The 19,153-nt window shown below is 46.2% G+C and overlaps 1 protein-coding gene across 2 annotated transcripts in view; it reads left to right on the top strand.

Annotated features, from left to right (window-relative positions):
- The first annotated feature begins 607 nt into the window (after positions 1–607).
- Positions 608–19,153, top strand: part of LOC117875402 (squalene synthase-like) — a 24,146-nt gene continuing 5,600 nt past the window's right edge. Inside the window, exons 1-7 of one of the 2 annotated variants that reach the window (XM_034766700.1) lie at positions 608–789; positions 4,601–4,698; positions 10,276–10,459; positions 15,280–15,408; positions 16,651–16,842; positions 17,775–17,951; positions 18,226–18,378. In XM_034766700.1, the coding sequence (XP_034622591.1) occupies positions 688–789; positions 4,601–4,698; positions 10,276–10,459; positions 15,280–15,408; positions 16,651–16,842; positions 17,775–17,951; positions 18,226–18,378 (1,035 nt within the window). In that variant the 5' untranslated portion in view covers positions 608–687. Of the gene's footprint in view, positions 790–4,267; positions 4,699–10,275; positions 10,460–15,279; positions 15,409–16,650; positions 16,843–17,774; positions 17,952–18,225; positions 18,379–19,153 lie in introns of those variants that run through there. The other variant, XM_034766699.1, reaches the window with a different exon arrangement.

The following is a 19,153-nucleotide window of genomic DNA, read 5'->3' as shown; positions in this document are numbered from 1 at the left end:
AGGATGCAAGGCAGGAATGGGGCTCTCCAGGGCGCACACGAGGTGATGGGTGACAAAGCGGGACAGGCTGGTGGTGCCAGGCACAGGGACCATCACAGCTGGCAACAGCTGGGCTGCTGAGGGTTGGTTCTGGGGAATCAAAGCAGTTTGTCCACAGGTGCTGGAACTAGGGGTGTCTGGCAAGGGATGGGGACGGGGCTATGTCGGGCAGGGGCAGGACACGCTGCCCCTGGGGTGGGTTTTGCTCGGGCTGTCAGAGGCCCCCTCCCCGCGAGGCCGCCACACGGCAGCCTCCCTGTCTTCGGAATGAGCCGCGGCCCCTTTAAGAAACCCGGCGCCTGTTCCTCGCCTGTTCCCCTCGTGAGGGATGGGTGGGCGGTACCTTCCCCTCTCAGCCAATCAGAGGAATTCGACATCCGTCACACCAGCCCCGAAGCCGGATTATTGGCCAGCGTCCTTCTGGTGCGAGAAGGGGGCGACCAATGAGCGGCCCGTCCACCCACCGAGGCACGAGCGCCGCACGCTGATAGGCCGGTGTCAGCGGGGGTGGGCGGGGTCGCGTCTTTCCTCTCCGCGCCGCGGAAGATGCTCCGGCAGGGAGCCGCGGCGGGGCCGGTTGCGGGGCAGAGCGGGCGGGGGGAGCTCCTCAGTGCGCGGGACGCCGAGTCCCGGTGCGCGCGGCTGCCCATGGAGCGGGTGGGGAAGTGGCTGGGCCGCCCCCGGGAGATCTACAACCTGCTGCGGTTTAAGATGGGCGGCGGCGCGGCGGTGATGCCCCCGCTGGACCAGGTGAGCGGAGCGGGCTGGGCCGGGCCGGGCCGGGGGTGCTGGCCCCGGGGCGTCTCGTCTCTCTGCTGACCCGAGAAATCCACCGGTTCTGGTCCGGGTCGTTCCGCCCAGCGCATCTCCCCAGCCCCTCTCTGCGCAATACGGGCTCCGAGGGACGTGAGCCGCTCACTTCCCAGCTCCCTGCCGCGCCACCCAATAACCCACCTGGGCCTCGAGCTTATAATCGCCTCCCTGCAAGCAGAACCGTGCACCTGCCCAGTGCCCCACTGAAATCAGTGGGGCCCTCTGTGGGTACAGGGTGCTGCCCATAGGGCTCGGGCTTATGCTACACCTGGGGCTGTAACCCAAACGTTTAAAATCCAGTCCTGCGCGTGATTCTCTAACCTCTGGTTAACCGCAAATCGGGATTAATTGAAGATCAGTCGTGTCCCTTGGAAAGCAGCCTGTGCGGTGCATTTATCCCGAGCACTGATCTTCTGCAAGGCATTTTAGACTATCAGAATTGTGCTGCCTCTGGCCCACACAAATGGGCACATACACAGTGTCTCATTGATGTCAATAGCCACCTATTCTTTTTGCGGGAGGGGGTTTCACAGTTAACCCCCCCTTCTGCCCCAAACCTTGTTTTTTATAGCCTGCCCCCTCCCATATTCTGAAAGCTTGGTCCTGTTTCCTTTTCTATTTCTATAGTAGTACAAAAGATGGGAAAGACCAGCGTTCAACAGTTCTTCACTATCCCTGTAAATTCTCTTTCTCAGAGAGGATGATCTCTGTTCAGTGCTCTTGGAGGAAAAACACAAACACCAAGGCACCTGCCAATGTGTCTGTAGGAAGATCAGTTCAGTCTTGTTGACATATACAGCAGTCCTAAATAAATCACCAATTGTGCTCATGTCCCAGACCTCTCTCGTTGTTCACATATGTGAACATGCTATTGGCTCGTTGTAGGGTTGGTCATAAATTCTGGATTATTGTACTGAAGTATTTTCTTTAGGATAAGAGGGAGAAATAGAATTTACTAGGAATTTGCTAATAATTATAATCACTTGGCATGTGTGCGGTGGCAAGGTAGCTTTTCCAACGGTGACAGTGTTCCCTTAACCCATTGAGCCCTATAGATGTTTGGTGTATCCATCTAGGTCTGTTGTGGTATACCAAAGGCTATCTCCCATCAGCTCTGAGGCCTCAGTGAGTAGGGCCCTTGTTGCTTGATGTTGTTTCTTGGCCAGTAAAAGTCTATAGCATATTCTCAACTAAATGGAATGGACCTTGACACCTGACTGTTGGCCAAGACAAGGCTCTGAACTGAAGCGTGCGGCACACAGTCTTCATTAAGGCCAGAGTGTAGGACTCAGGATCAATGAAAGAAAATGGGTGGAGAGACATGAGGTTCATCAATTCATCTTTCAGTCAGTAGTTTCACATACCCTCTGACAGTTATTCATGGGTTAACAGCTACTGAAATCCAATCCTGCTCCTATTAAAATCAGTGGCAAAACTCCATTGACTTCAGTGGAAACAGGGTTAGGTCCTTGAAACCAACAAGGAGTCCGGTGGCACCTTAAAGACTAACAGCTTTGGGCATAAGCTTTTGTGGGTAAAAACCCCACTTCTTCAGATGCAAGGTTAGGTCCTTGGTCACTACTGACCAGAATTGAACCCTGGTCCTAAAGAATACAGAATTCAGTGCTGTATTAATCCCATAGTCCGTTACTCTTGAAACTAGTTTTACTTAAGATCCTGATGCTGCACATCACCCTGTATGGATGCAGACATCTGCCTGGGCAGAGTCGCTTGCAGAACCAGTGGAGCTTAAGACATTGTGGAAACTTCAAACTCATTGGTGTGGGTGTGATCAGTGTGGGTCAATGGGGCTGGATGCAGGTAGACCTCTGTGCCTGTGGCCAGCTGTGCTGATTTCAGTGGGGTTTCATCTATGCTGATTGGCTAACAGGATCTAGACCTTATTTTGTGTTCCCAAATTGGTGACTGTTAGCAGTTACTCTTCAGAGGGTGGTAGGATCATAAGTGCTCATTTTAATTGACCAATTCTCTTCACATTTATACTACTTCCTATGAGAAATTAATTTGAGGTGAGTCCTTCACCTTGGGAAGATATCTTAAACGTTCCCACTCTTTCCAAACAAGCCTCAAGTCTTCATCCAGTTAAAATCTAGGGGAGATAATGCCGAGATAACATAGTGAATGGTCTGTCTAAATTATGTGGGGACACAGATAATTCAGTATATAAGGGCCTGTATTTGGTCTGAAAACTTTTGTATTGTAAAATTCTTTACTGGTTAAGTAAAACATATTAAACTGGCACCATTATCCTAAAACATCATGAATCGGTCTGAAAATTTTTTACTATTACTATTTGTATTGCCATGGAGCTGGGCTCCATTGTGCTAGGCGGTGTACAGACACAAGACAAAACACTGGTCCCTACTTGCAATCTCAGTAATTTTACCTACTTTTGTTATAAATGATAGAGTACAGTAACAGATTAAAGAGGAAAAATATTATTCTGTTTTTTGTGTGTCCCCCCCCGTTAAGTGTTGTCCTATGCAAAGAGTAAAACTCTGCATAATCAGTTTCAGCATTTCCCCTTAGCAGGTGGCCTTCCAAAGATTAGGGTACTGAAAAATGTGGGGAAAGACATGAAAATATGAAACTATAAATGACCAGACCCCAGGAAAGTCTAGTACTTGAAATTAACTTAAAAAAAATCAGCTCGATTTCAAGGTGGCTGCATTCCTTTGTTAGCTGTTTATGCTTATATTTCATGAAGCCTTTAACTGCAGTAGAGCACAGAGAAGGTGCTTTTGCATTTAACATCTGTGTTGCGGCTGCAGGATATTATGAAGGAACGTGGGGAGCTAGTTTATAGGATTAACAGAGGAGCCGCTGGAAACCGGTTTTTGTTTAAATGCTGAGGGTGGTGAGGGTGTCAGCAAGTAACTAGGGCAGTCTGGCTGTTAGTGCCTGAGCCCTTGTCTCTTAAGGGGAGTTCGCCCCAGTGTGGTGGGGGGGGCCCGGGGCTCTCCAGGGCACACAGCGTTAACGAGAAGGAGGGTGGCTCCCAGCTGAGGAGAGAGGGGGGCAGGGGGCGGTTCTCTCCTGGTAAATACGGAAGAGGTGCGCTAGGGCGCGCCGGAGGGCGGCTTGGTCTCTGCAGGGCGCTCGGAACTAACAAGGCGGGGGAGTCTCGGTCTCCCCGGAGCGCGCGGGGTTAATAGGCGGGGGAGTCTCGGTCTCCCCGGGGCGCGCGGGGTTAATAGGCGGGGGAGGCTCGGTCTCCCCCGCACTCTCCCCGGGGCGCGTGGGGTTAATAGGCGGGGGCGGGGGAGTCTCGGTCTCCCCGGGGCGCGCGGGGTTAACGGGGGGGTCTCGGTCTCCCCGGGGCGCGCGGGGTTAACGGGGCGGTTCCCCCGCCCGGGGGCGGGGCGGAGCGGAGGGCGCGGCTCCCGGACCCCCCGTGGGTGTGTCGGCCGCAGCCTGCGTGGCCTAGCGAGTCCCGCGCTCCTGGTTCTGCTCGGCCCCGTCCCGGCCGCGGGCTCCGGCTGGGCAGCGGCCCCGCCCCGGCCCCATGGCCGCCAGCACCAAGGCCGTGGCCCTCTTCAAGCGGACCCTGGCGCTGTCTCCCCCGCGGTGCCCCGGCGGCGGCCAGCGCTGTTCGTCCTCGCCGCTGCCCCTGCCGGGGGGCCGGCGCCGCGGGGGCAGCCGCCTCCTGCACCAGGGCTCCCCGCCGGGGGCCTGCCCGGCCTCGCCCCGCTTCCAGCAGCCCGTGTCCCCTCTGCTCTGCCCGCAGGACGCGCTCAGCGACGGCCTCAGGACCTGCTACCGGTACCTGAACCAGACCAGCCGGAGCTTCGCCGCCGTCATCCAGGCCCTGGACGGGGAGCTGCGGTGAGTGGCCGCCGGGGCGGGGGGCTGTGGGCTCGCAGGGGTTAATTAGCCCGTGTCCCTGCAGCAGGAGCCCGTCACAGACTGGCCGGGATAGGAGGGGTTAACTGGGCAACCTCGTGCAGGAGCCAGCCCTGCACAGGGGCTAGATCCCTGGTGCAACGTGCTGGCCAGCACTGCACGAGCATCTAAGGGTTATCCTAGGAGCAGGAGCCCTGGCTGCTTTGGCCAGGAGAGGGTTAAACATTAGCCTGTAGACAGCCCCTGTGTTACTGGCCATATGCAAGGTACGTGCTTGTTCTCACAGTCTGCTGGTAGCAGGGGGTTGTCTGAGATCTATACCTGAGCTTACTTTTACCTGAGTGCTTGTTACCCATCGTGATTCAGGATCTGGATTTTGATATGATCATTGGGGATGAGGCCTAGCAGTGGAGTTAGATGCTTAGTTCCAGGTGGGTTGGGGTCTACGTCTCAGTCATGCATTTGTATTCAGCACCTTCCATGCAAATGGCTCACCGGAGCTGTTTGAAAATGTACTAATTTAGTGTAAAAATTCCCTGTGTTTCTCTCTAGCGCATTTCACATAATGGGCATGGAGCACTTAACAAATATCAATATAACATCCTATGTAAGAGACAACTGCACGTGTTATTGGTGACACAGTATATGTTTATGTCAACAGTCAGGCCTTGTCTATGATTGTGCAGATTAGTTATTATTTGTATTACCATACCACCTTGGAGCCCTAGTCATGAACCACGACCCCATGTTCTAGGTGCTGTACAAACATTGAAGAAAAAGATTGTCCCTGCCCCAAAGAGTTTACAGTCTTAAGTGTAGGACAAGAAACAACAGATGGATACAGACAGACAGGGCTTATGTTTATACAGGTGTCCATGTATTTTAATATATAGCGTTTATTTATTGGATCCCCAAAACAACATACAAAGTACACTAGTAAAATGTACCCATTATATTCAATACTTCTCATCCAAGGTTCTGCCTTGGTACATCTATGTCCCTCGTCCCTGTAATCACTAACTAAGCACTGTACAGTGCCCCTGTGAGGCAAGGATGTACTGCTACTGTTTTACAGGGGTGGCATAGAGAGATTAAGTGACTTGCTCAAGGTCATGCCAGAAGGCTGTGGTGAAGCCGGGACCTGAAACCAGCTTTCTGGAGTCCTAGTGCAGTGCCTTAACCAAAAGACCATCCCTTTCTCCCCCTCAGTATACTCTGTAAACATTAACTGTACCTCTACCCCAATATAACGTGACCCAATATAACACGAATTCGGATATAATGCGATAAAGCAGTGCTCCGGGGGTGGGGCTGCACACTCCGGTGGATCAAACCAAGTTCGATATAACGCGGTTTCACCTATAACGCGATAAGATTTTTTGGCTCCCGAGGACAGCGTTATATCGAGGTAGAGGTGTACTGTAGAGATTGGTTAATCTCTTTTGGATGGTTTTGAAAAACACAACTTTGAAACTTGCCATTTATGCCCATAGCTGGTGTCTGTGACTGCATTTCCTGGTCGTATCTAGATCATAGGCTGTCTGGGCATAGTGTGTTTGTAAAGGGCCCAGTACAATTGGGCCCCAGTTTTGAATCAAGATTCTGGATGCTACCATAATACAAATTATTATAAAGCTTTGCAAAACCTGCTTAAGTAATGATAATACAGAGGGATTGCTTTTCCTGCCACTGTAATATAGCCAACTCTGGAGTGGATCAAGGCAGCTATATAACATTGCACTGTAACACTATTTAACAGTTTAGGGTAGAAAGGATGGAGTTCAAAATAGAAATACTGAACTTTCAATATGGCTACAACAGCACAGGTAACACCTTTTTTTCTTGTAAAAAGTGTCATGGGACTTTAATGAACCAAAGTGGTGAGGGCCTCAGTTTTAGGGTTCTTTCATTAGAGACTTACCATGTTATGTAATTCTTAATAGCTATCTCTACTCAGTTTACAGTAACATTTGAAATGATGTCAAGTATCAGAGGGGTAGCCGTGTTAGTCTGGATCTGTAAAAAGCAACAGAGAGTCCTGTGGCACCCACGTATCTGGCGAAGTGGGTATTCACCCACGAAAGCTTCTGCTCCAATATATCTGGTAGTCTTAAAGGTGCCACAGGACTCTCACTTGAAATGATTAAATTCCTCGTACTATAGAATGAAAGTCCTAAATTATTTATGTGCACCATAAATTACGGCAGTGCTTAGAGAACCTCTGTTCCCCCTCACATTTGATTAGCTACAGATACGTGTGTATAGCACAGATATATACTTTGTACAAGGTAAGAATGGCACTATAAACAAACAATATAAAAATGTAAAGTATTGAATCCTTAACATACCCACAAGATATCATGCTGACCAGTGTTATCTCACTATTTTTTTTTTTTTTTTAATGCACCCTCTTCTGTCTGTCTGTATCCATCTTGTCTTTTGTCTTCTAGTTAGATTTTAGGCTCTTTGGGGCAGGGCCAGTCTTTTTGTTCTGTCTGTACAGCATGCAGCCCCAGGGGTCCTGGTCCTTGACTGGGGTTCATAGGTGCTGTGTAGTACTGGTACTATAGCCACTAATAATAAGCCTGGGAATTCAGAGTTAAGCTTTGTGCGCTGGGATGTTTTTTTTGTTTTTTTTGTTTTTTTTTTAATTTTAGCCAATAGCTGTTTGTCTCAGGAGTTTCTGAACAGTGGACAAGTGTTCATGTTCCTTGTGGTGCAGTATAGACACCCATCCTGGGTGTGTCAAGAGCAGAGATGCAGTTTTAACTCTGAATGTTTCCAACTACTGTCATTAGAAACTAGCACGTAACAATGTTGGAAAACTTTGCTTGGAATTTTTGCAATGTGGGTTATAGTAGACCAGAGCTAAGGCACCACTTAAATATTACCCCTTAAATTGGTAACAAGTTTGTAAACATATTTTTAGCATTACTTAATGTACAACCCCAGCTCCCAATACTCCTTTTGGGAATAAAAGGTGATATGAGAGATTATGTAAAAATGGAGTGTGATAAGAACAGGCCTGAAAAATTAAAAAAAAAAAGAAAAAAAAAATGCATCCATGGTTCCCAGCCAATGGGAACTGCGGAGCGGGCGCTTGGGGTGGGGGCAGCTCGCGGAGCCCATCTGGGCACGCCTCCACCTAGGGGCCACAGGGACATGCCGGCTACTTCTGGGAGCAGTGCGGGAGCTGGGTAGGGAGTCTTCCAGCCCTGCCAACTCCCCCTCCCCCACCACCAGCGGGGTCCCAGGCTACGTGCTGCCCCATCCCCTCTCAGAGTACCCATGGCGCCCCCAGGCTGCTCCCCCCCCAGCACCCACGGTGCCCCCTTCCACGCCCCCCCCTCCCGAGCACCTGCGGCACCCCTGGGCCATCCCCGGCCCTACTGCAGAGCACCCGTGGCACCTCCGGGCCACCCCCTGCCCCAGAGCACCCAAGTTTTAGTTAGGGGTATATAGTACAAATCATGGACAGGTCACAGGCCATGAATTTTTGTTTACTTCCTGTGACCTATCCATTACTTCTACTAAAAATACCTGTGACTAAAACGTAGCCTTAATTATAATTTATTTACCAAAAAAAATTTCTTCCTTTAATTAAAAAAAAAAAAAAAAAAAAAAAAACCCCAAGGTTAAGTGTAGTAGTGAACAGCTAAATGATCCACCCACTTTTCCATTACCATATAATCTTTTATTGCTCATTGTTGTCCTAGCTCATTTATGCTGTTCTTTATTAATTAGCATTTAAACACTTCCAAATGGTTAGAGACAGAGTACTTAATTCGCTTTTACAGTAACTCCTTTTTTTAAGATAGTTGTTATCCTAATTTTACAGCTAGGGATTTTTTATAATCCTAGGGATGGAACCTGCATTCCTCACGCTCCCAAAACTTCCACTGAAGACACTAGGATTTATGAGTTTTGAGCATAGCAGAGAGATGATTTCTTGACCAAAACTACACAGCAAGCCAGAGCAGAGACAGGATTCAAATTCAGGAGCTGTATTGCATCATCCATGTTTAGCAGAACTCTTCATAGATTCTAGTGCTTAAAAACACACTCGGAATATGGCCCCTTGAATGCCTAGATCCTGGCCCCAGGATCAGTCTACTGTTCGTCTTCTCAGACTTTTTCTGCTTGGGCCCCCCAAATCAGCCATGATTTCTTGCTTTGATCCTAATACATGGTTACGACACAGTGGGAGGAGGAAAGAGAAGCTGCTTCAGCAAAGGGACAGCTGGAAGAGAAGGGAACAGAGATAAGAGTTTATCCTTCCCCTCAGTGTCTTATTTCCCCTGGGTCCTAGTGGCCGCTGGGTTTTAGTAACTTTTCTTTTACCGCTATTCTGGCCAGCCCTCCCAAGACTTGTAGCAAATTTGGATCTCTCAGTACAGCAGTGGATTATGCTGCTCTTGGCACTTTGGATCAGTATTACATTAGTCTGTTAATGATATAGTACCTTTACTAATCTGTTTTTAAAAAACAGCTCCGCTTTCCATCTCCTCCCACCCCAGCAAAAAGAAAAAGGAACAACCCCCCCCCCCAGCCCCAAAACAACAAAACTCAGTTTGAAGGAGAAACTACTCTGGTGTCTAAAGAAACTGTTGCACATTGCAAGTCACTTAGTTGTGCCCCGTAGCACGAAGATTCCACGTGTAAGCACATAAAACCCACAGCATAAAGAGTCAAGGCACTTTCCTTTGTGATTAGTGCTGAGGTGAATGATAGATTTGCAGTGGACTGCTAAGCCTCAGTCACAGAAAAATACTCTCATGATGTGTGGGTATCCAAGATACTTACATGGCCTCCCTCACTGTAGCATCTGAGCACCTCAAACTTCAGTGTAGTGATCCTTAAAACACCCCTGTGAGGTAGGACAGTGCTGTCATCCCCATTTTATAGTGTCTCTGTGCTTCAGCTCCCTAAGTGACTGGCCCAAGGTCACACAGGAAGCCTGTGGCAGATCAGAAAATTGAATCAAGGTCTCCCGTGGTCCAGGCTGGCACTCTAGCTACTGGACTGTCCTTTGTTTCTAGCATCTGAATGCCTAGCCCAGGTGTATCAGGGGGCCAGAAATTTCCAGCATCTGTAGGGGATCCTTTCTTGATTTTTCTGTCTAGGTACATGTAGTATCTAAATATGTTTGAATTGTATCTACAGTGGTTGCCACTAAATTGTTTAAAAAGATATCCACATTTTAATGGCGATCACTGGTACTAGCATAGCTACTACAAAGACAGATTATGGTATGAAATTACATTTTGCCTCATGATTTTTTAGTTGTAAATGTCCTTCTGGTAGATATGGGCCTGAATCAGAGCCCTGGTTCTGACATGTTCAAACGCTTGGGATGTTTGAAATATTGACATGAATTTTATGGCTTGAGCCCATCTCTGATTTGTATGCAGAACTAGAAATACTTTCCAGGTTGCAGAATTGGAAAGACCTTTGTTTAATTTTCAAATGTCTCTCAGAAAAACCACATGATGATTTTTAACTACTCGCCTGTGTCATAGCGAATCTTGATAAATAGGAAATCTTTCCTTCCCTCCATAGTCATGCTGTGTGCATATTCTATCTGGTTCTCCGAGCTCTGGACACGGTAGAAGATGATATGACCATCAACTTAGAAACCAAGGTCCCAATATTGCATGACTTCCACTCCTACCTGTATCAGCCGGACTGGAGATATTTGGAGAGCAAGGAGAAGGACAAGCAGGTGCTTGAGGACTTCCCAACGGTGAGCTGTTAGATTTCTTGTTTCAATCTATTAATTATAACCTGCTGATTATATAGGTATCTACTTTAAACCCCTTTGCATCTTGATACATAGAATTGCTAGACTGGATCAGACCCAAAGTCCACCTGGTCCGGTAACCTGACTTCAACAGTGGTCAGTACCAGATGCTATATTTGGCATTGGTGCGACCACTCCTGGTATACTTTGTCCAGTTCTGGTGCCTACAATTCAAGAAGGATGTTGATAAATTGGAGAGGGTGCAGAGAAGAGCCATGAGAATGATTAAAGGATTGGAAAACATACTTTATAGTAATAGATTGAGCTTCTTGAGTCTATATCCATCTTAACAGAGAGAAAGCTAAGAGGTAATTTGATTACAGCCTGTAAGTACCTGCTTGGGGAATAAAACTTTGTTAATGGGCTTGTCAACCTAACAGGCAGCAGTATAACAAAATCTAATGGCTGGAAGTCCAAGCTAGACCAAGTCAGACTAGAAATAAGATATACATTTTTAATAGTGAAGTTAATTGGAACCAACTTAACCAAAGGTTGTGGTGGATTCTCCATCACTGGCAATTCTTAAATCTAGGTTGGATCTTTTTCTAAAAGATCTTTGCTCTAGTTCAAACAGGAAGTAGTTCAGGGAAGTCCTATGGCCAATGTTATGCAGGTCAGACTAAATGATCACAATGGCCCTTTTGGCATTATAATCTATGAATCTATTTCAGAGGAATGTGCAGGAACGTTGCATTAAGTAGATGTGGGATATTCTGCCCAGGAGGCAACCCAACATGATCTTTAACAGCTAGAGATTGATTCAAGTCTCAAAGCCAAAGACTTAATATCCCAGTCTCAAAATTTTTATAGTTAATAATAACAGCAGACTGTGGAACTCATAATCAAATTTCCATTACCGGTCTTACTGGCAGAGCTCAAAACATGGAAAACTGTCTGTATAAAGGAGGATATTTCATGATCAGATTTATCACTGTGCATGATACACTGTGGTGCTATCCTGATCAGTACTGATAGAAATGGCTTTTGCCATCTATGTCAAAACCCACCTGGTTTGATAGTTCTTCACTCTGGTTGTACATTGGAGATGACTGAGGATGCGGTCATTGGTGGCGACTGCTGATGTGTCCCTGGGTTTGCTGTTTGACTGTATTGCCCAATAGATGAGTAAGGGATGTGGAAAACCAACTCATTTGTAACTCTAAGCTGTCCCAGAATTTCCGGCACTTCTCAGTTTTGACACTGAGAGCTGTATTTTAAAGAACAGAGGCCTAAGATCTTACACAAATGCAAGAGGGTGAATGCATATGTTTCACTGCAGTTCTGTGCCCCACTAGGTGTTCAGAGGGCTACTCATTTGCGTATGAGACTGCATGCACAATTGGGAAAACTGAATGAATGTTGATAAATTTTGCATGTATGCAAATGAGGCACCACCCTCCGAAAACCTGGCGCTAACTATTCTGTAGTCCCTCGGGTTTTGAAAAAGCAGATCAGCTTCACACAGCAAAATGGCAGCCTTGCAAACTCTTGTTTTCCATGTCAGAAGAGTTCAGGTGTGTCATGGGATTGATAGGCCATGCCCCCTGGAGAAAAGGGGGATGATGGCAGGAGGTAAGAGAGCAAGCTGCTCAGTTAATGGAGGGAGTAATGTGGGTGGTGGCTTTGGAGAATCTGTTCCTTTCTTATGAGGGGCTTATTCTAAATAGAATGACCTCGTTATCAAAGAGACGGTTGAGAGGTGACTTGATCAGTCTGTAAGTACTTGTAGAGAGAGAAGATGCCTGATACTGTGGAGGGCAATCTAGCAAACAAAGGCATAACAAGACCCAATGACTAAAAAGGAAAGCTAGACAAATTTAGACTGGAAATAAGGTGCACGCTTCTAACAGTGAGGGGAATTAACCTTTGGAACAAATTAACCAGGGATGTGGTGGACTCTGTCACTTGAAGTCTCTAGATCGAGACTGGATGTCTTATGATCTTGTTCAACCAAGAGTTACTGGGCTCGATGTGGGATTCCTGAGTGAAATTCTTGGGCCTGTGCTATGCGGCAGGTCAGATGAGATGATCCTAGTGGTGCCCCCAGGTCTCAGAATTGATGAAGGCCCCAATCCTTGCTGAGCCAGCAGTTGAACCTACTGATAGTTTCAGTCTAAAGTGTGTAAGCCCAGAGGGGAAAATGTTCGCCCCGGACTGTTTCACTATGTGGCTGACAGCAAGAGGTCAGCTCTACTGTATTAACTATTAAACACTTAGATCTATTGCAGAAACAGTAGCTAAAATTTTTTTTGAGTGAGCATCATGCAGAATACATTAAAAGTAAAGGAACAGGGCAGCAGCTCTTACAAACTTTATTTATATTCTCTATAGGTTAATATTTCATTGTCAGCTTCTATCTCTTGCTTTTTCTTTTTAAGGAAGAGTTTATAATTCTGATGATATGCCTGACCAGCGCATAATAAAACAACCTAGGGAATTAAATGCAAAAAGCTGTGCTGTGTTCAACACTAAGCGTCATGAAAACTGCAAAGTCAAGAAATGCAAAAACCTGACATAGAGTAAATCTTTTAGATGCCAAGTCACTTAGGTGCTTTTGAAATTTTCACGCAAGATTTCTTAATATGAAAGTAATCACAATTTTAAACTGATTTGCAACAGCACACGTTTACACTTCCATTGCATTATATGCTGCTGCGGCATTCAGATGCCAGATGATGAAAGGGCCGTATAAATAGAGCTGTAGCACAAGTTTCCTGAACCATTTACCAGTAATTTAACAAAAAGCTTTGTGCATAACCGAAATTGGGGTCTAGTTAACTCCACCCTCCCTCTTCTTATTTCTGTTGGTATAAAATTCCTCTTCTCCCGGCTCTGCCACCCAAACACCATCTGGGAATGCGCATGGGAACGAGACTCATGCTTCATACTGGAGTAGCTGTCCTCTAGATGCAGCATGATTTCAGTGCTCCAGCTGAGAGCCGTGCTGGGATTTGGCGAGCATCCAGTGCCGGGGACCAGGCTGGGATTCGCTCACTGAATGGGCTGTTCTGTGGTAGATTTTAGGTTAGCGTTCCAAGGAGTGCACTTCACCGTGGCATAGTAATTCTCACAAGAACAGGAGCACTACAGTTTCTGAAGAAATTCAGTTAATTTACGGGATTTGTAAATATTTTGAATTTTAATTGATCAGTTTAAGGTTGGATTCGACTTCCATTGAAGTCATAGGGTGGGAGGGAGGTGATGTTTTTAGGTGGGGGAATTGTTGCTAATTTTATGGTAATTTTAAGATTAAGGCTCAGATTTTCATAGGAGCCTGAGAGTAGTTCGGTGCCCAAATCCCATTGAATTTCAGTGCGATTTGGGCACCTAACTCCCATAAATCCCCTCTGATAATCCCAGCCCAAATGAATATTTGGGAAGTCCAGTGATTGCTGTGAATGGCCTGAAGGCATCTATGCTAATAGCTGCTTGTCGGAGAATTGCTGCAGTGCTCAGAAATGTTACTACAGTACAAAAGAGTTTATTATATAGGCTTGGGATACAAACAACTTGTTAATTTAGCAGATCTGTCCTCGTAAGTGGTATTTACGGGGGCTGCATTGTTCTGTGAAGTATCTTTGTTTGCAGCGTTCATGTAACAGGCCTGCTCTTCTAACATACTCACTCCCGTTCAAACTATATTACAATACAACTTTGATACAGAAGGTCTCAAACTGCTGAATAATAATCATCTCAGACAGTTACATGGCACTGTTCATCAGTACATCTCACAACACTTTACAAAGGAGGTCAGAATCATTATCCCCATTTTACAGACTGGGAAACTGAGGCATGGAGGGGAAGTGACTTGCCTGAGGTCACTCAACAGGCCAGTGGCAGAGTTGGGAATAGAGTCCAGGTTTCCTCAGTCTCAGCCCAGTGTTCTTTCTGTCCACAGTTGAGTTCCTCTGAGCTCCTTTAATCTCTCTATTTATTTATTTTAAAAAGACTGCTAGGAGGCTGTCTATAATTACCCACACAGGGAGAAGAGATCTGATGCTGGAGTTCTCTTTAACGTAGCAGAGAAATAAAATGAAATGGCTGGAAGTGGATGTCACCAAAGTTCAAACTGGAAATAAGATGCACATTATTAGCAATGAGGATAGATTGCCCAGTGATGTAGTGAGTCTCCATCATTTGGAGCCTTTAAATCAAGACTGGGTGCTCTAAAACAGGTGTCCTAGTTCAACCACTAATGGTTGGGCTGGCAGCAGGACTCACTGGTTGGAATTGGCCTGTGTTGTGCAGGACGCCGGCCTAGACGATCATAATGGTCCCTTCTGGCCTTTAAACTGTGGAATACTGCACATGCTGAAGTCTGGGGGAGCTGGGCCTTTGGGAGCCCATAGAGAACAGAGCTGCAGTAAAACACTGGGAATCATTCTACTAGCTGTTCACTTGGTGGGACTCTTTCATAAAGTTACACTTGGTGTACAGAGTTTGTTTTGTAACTCCTTCATGCACCAGCTCCCAAGTGATGCTGTCCAAGGCCGTACTGCCTTCAAGAAATTACAAGCTGCATCTGAGCTGTGGCCAGAGATCATAGGAATTTTTGTTTCTGCACATGCTGAATTTGTGTTTACTGCTGAGGGGCTTGAATCTGTTCCCATTGAAGCCAGTGGGAATTTTGTCAGCCCTTCAGTGGGAGCAGGATTAGACCCCAGTAGCCTATAACCTTCTCGTCACCCCCCCCCCCACTTCCTGGTCTAGTGACAAATGCCACTTTCAGCACAATGTATATTTCTTTGTGGTTTCTGCTGTAGATCTCCTTGGAGTTCAGAAACCTGGCAAAGGTGTATCGAGATGTGATTGCAGATATTTGTCACAAGATGGGAGCTGGAATGGCCGAGTTCTTGGAAAAGAAGGTTGACACCCAGCATGAGTTGGATAAGGTAAGCGAGCATTGAGAGCCCATGCTCTCAAGTACGTAAAAGGTTGTTACAAGGAGGAGGGAGAAAAATTGTTCTTGATCTCTGAGGATAGGACAAGAAGCAATGGGCTTAAATTGCAGCAAGGAGGTTTGGGTTGGACATTAGGAAAAACTTCCTAATTGTCAGGGTGGTTAAGCACTGGAACAAATTGCCTAGGGAGGTTGTGGGATCTCCATCACTGGAGATTTTTAAGAGCAGGTTAGACAAACACCTGTCAGGGATGGTCTAGATAATACTTAGTCCTGCCATGAGTGCAGGGGACTGGACTAGATGACTTCTCAAGGTCCCTTCCAGTCCTATGATTCTATGCTCAGGGCAACACACACAGCCCCTGCTGGAGGCCTGGCATTCTGCACTTGCCGCTCCCTCATGATGATTACAATTGCTTATTGTAAGGCTCACCCTGGCCATACATAGGTATCCAAGATGAGTAAAGGACAAAGTGTTAATTCTGAGTCTTGCTGTTTGGCGGGCAGCCCGTTTCCATGTGAATATAAAGATTTATCTGGGCAATGAGATCCCTGCGTAAATTTCCCAAAGCATTGATTAGCTATTTTTGTCACTGACCTTGTGGATGACAGTGGCTGTGTGCATTATTGATAGGTAGTACAGAATTTTAGGTGGGCCGTCTTACCCCCTGCCCACTTAACTCCTTGACTATGAACACAAAGTACTCTGTCCCCTGCTTTGGCTGCCAGCCTGTTCATTGAAATGCAAGTACGCACCGTAAAGCCTTGATGCTGGTTTTGAGCAGTTTTCCTGGAACGTGCACTGTATAAAATTGGCCCCATGAGCATCTGCTCTCATTTGGGTCTTCCATGGAAGCCCAGTGCTGTTAACAGCTGTGAATAACACGCTTGCTATTTTTCCTGCATGGAGCAATGGTCCGGTGGTAGAATCCACACTGTAGAAGCATATTCTTGGTATGCGGATGTTGGCTGTTGAGCACTGGCATGAAGACACATGCCAGAAGCCCTCGCTCAGTGTCGCTCTGTATTCCAAGCCCAAACCCAAATACCACTGACACATCCATCAAAATGGGCTTGATATGCAGCAAGTTGAACTGCATGGGAACTATCTTGGGGAAAGTTCTCCGAAAGACACCAATAACCATAAATAACCTAGGGGAGTAATTTTGATGTAGCCACATGGACTAGGAGAGAGACATTTCACAACTCATTTTGTTCTTTCCAAACCTTGCAGTATTGTCACTATGTTGCTGGGCTGGTGGGCATTGGCCTTTCCCGTCTGTTCTCTGCATCAGAGCTAGAAGACCCTATCGTAGGACAGGACACACAGCTTGCAAATTCCATGGGCCTCTTTCTTCAGAAAACCAACATCATTCGTGATTATCTGGAGGACCAGGTGGAGGGAAGAGAATTCTGGCCCAGAGAGGTAAGGGAAACCAGCCTTTTTCAGATGACAACTTCAGCCTAATACGGGTTGTTAGGAAGTGTTAGAGCTGTGATGCAGACTCTTATTCCTTTCTGATGAGCTCTGGAGATACTGTTACTGCTTTGATACAGAGTTAGGCAGGGCTACTTGTTAGGAGACTCATTTCACAGAATTTATCTTTTGGTTCTTATTCGGATATAGAAGGTTTCTGTTTTTTTTTTTTTTTTTTTTTTCTTTTTCAAATGAAGTTGCACAAATCTATCTGTAGGGAGTTAGGCAAAACTCTTTTGTCAGAGAGATCTTAGTGGTATAGCTGAAAGGTCAATTGTCAGCATGCCTGTCACATGGATAAAATCTGTTCAGCAGAGTGTGTGTGACAGCGGAGGTTTCTCCAGACAATCTTGGATGCTGTCGCTCTGCTCCATGCACCAGCCCTGTTCGCAGGATGGGACAGGGTTCCTGTAACCTAAGAAGAGTTGGCCAAACTCAGATTTGGAGACCCATATTCATAACATGGGGACTCTGCTGTGCCAGCCGCAGTCCAGAAACGCATTTACACACATGTGTAACTCTAAGCACGTGAGTAGTCCCACCGAGGTCGGTGCAGTTACTCGTGCTTTAAAGTGTGTGTAAGTGCCTTTCTGAATCAGAGGCATGGATGCTTAACTTCAGAGCTGCCAGCTGGATCCAATTCTTCTCTCTTTCCCAGTCTGCCTTATCGACAGGGAATGGGACTGAATGGAATAGTAGGTCAGAGTGAACTGTGTGTTAAGGATCTTGCTTCTGACTGTAACACAGTCTGATTACAAGTATTAGGTGCAGTAAAATAAGATCTTTGTATTTGACAGTTTGATACGGGCCCTCTTATGAATATGAATGTCTGAAAAGTGCTAAGGCTGAGTGGTGTTCCTATGTACTGTTGGCGTTCCCAGGTTTGGAGCAGGTATGCCAAGAAGCTGTCAGATCTCGCCAAGCCAGAGAACATTGACGTGGCCGTCCAGTGTATGAATGAACTGATCACAAATGCATTGCACCACGTCCCCGATGTCCTCACCTACTTATCTAGACTGAAAAACCAAAGTGTCTTCAACTTCTGTGCTATTCCGCAGGTAGGTTAATGTTTCCAGCTGTTTGAACCAGATATTTTCATTGTCTTTTCCCCCTCCCACCTTCACCCCCTTTGGGGCTGGATGTCTTCTCAGTTCTATACACAGTATTTAATACTAGTCCTCTTTTTCACTCTGATATTAAATAAATTCAACATGGAGATCGCCAAGCACTTTGAGTTGTTGCCTCGTTTTGAGAGATTGGGTCTTTCCCCAGAGGAATGACTCGACTCTTGGATAGATATGCTATTCAATGCTGCTTGTCATTTCTCCCTAGGTGATGGCCATCGCCACTCTGGCGGCCTGTTACAATAACAAACAGGTGTTTAGAGGTCTAGTGAAGATACGGAAAGGACAAGCTGTCACTTTAATGATGGACGCCACAAACATACAAGCTGTCAAGGCTATAATGTACCAGTATGTGGAAGAGGTAGGTTTGGTGGCTTGCTTTGAAAGACTCGTATTCAAATGTAGCTGTTCCCTCTTTAATCCTCTGTGTTCTGCTGTTAGGGCTAAGCTGGGGTTTCCACTATATCCAGGAGTTTAGCAACTGCCATTTTGCTTTAGCTAAAATTGTTGAAGATGTTCTAGGAACAAGGACATTAGCATGAAAAAGCTTGAAATAGTAAAGTCTGAAACATGGCTTTTTTTTTCTTTTTTTTTTTTTTTTTCCCCTTCTCTGGTGCTGTTAATCCTTATAGTCTAAAGTGTATTCTCCAGAAGTGTTAGCACTTCCGAATTTATTATAAAAGCCACTCTTCTGTTTTCAGGGAATATAATAATAGCTGTTGCAGAAGTGAAAACTACAGTTGAGATGACTAACTGCAGTATAAACCTGTGACCTCACTCATAATTTTCAGATTTTATATGGAATTGTGTAACATGTATGGGTGTTTAACCCCACATACTGGTTTGTATAGATGTTGCACAGTATTCTACTGAGCAAATGGAACTGAGGATTTCTCATTTTCTTTATGCCGGTCTGGTAAGTTCATATATTTCCAGTGCATCAAGGAAAATAGTATCAGAGGGGTAGCTGTGTTAGTCTGATTCTGTAAAAAGCAACAGAGGGTCCTGTGGCACCTTTGAGACTAACAGAAGTATTGGGAGCATAAGCTTTCGTGGGTAAGAACCTCACTTCTTCAGATGCAAGAAGTGAGGTTCTTACCCACGAAAGCTTATGCTCCCAATACTTCTGTTAGTCT

This window comes from Trachemys scripta, chromosome 3 (genome assembly GCF_013100865.1).
Source record: "Trachemys scripta elegans isolate TJP31775 chromosome 3, CAS_Tse_1.0, whole genome shotgun sequence".
Lineage (NCBI taxonomy): Eukaryota > Metazoa > Chordata > Testudines > Emydidae > Trachemys > Trachemys scripta.
The sequence above is the reverse complement of the archived record's forward strand: the minus strand, read 5'-3'. Positions and strand labels throughout refer to the sequence as shown.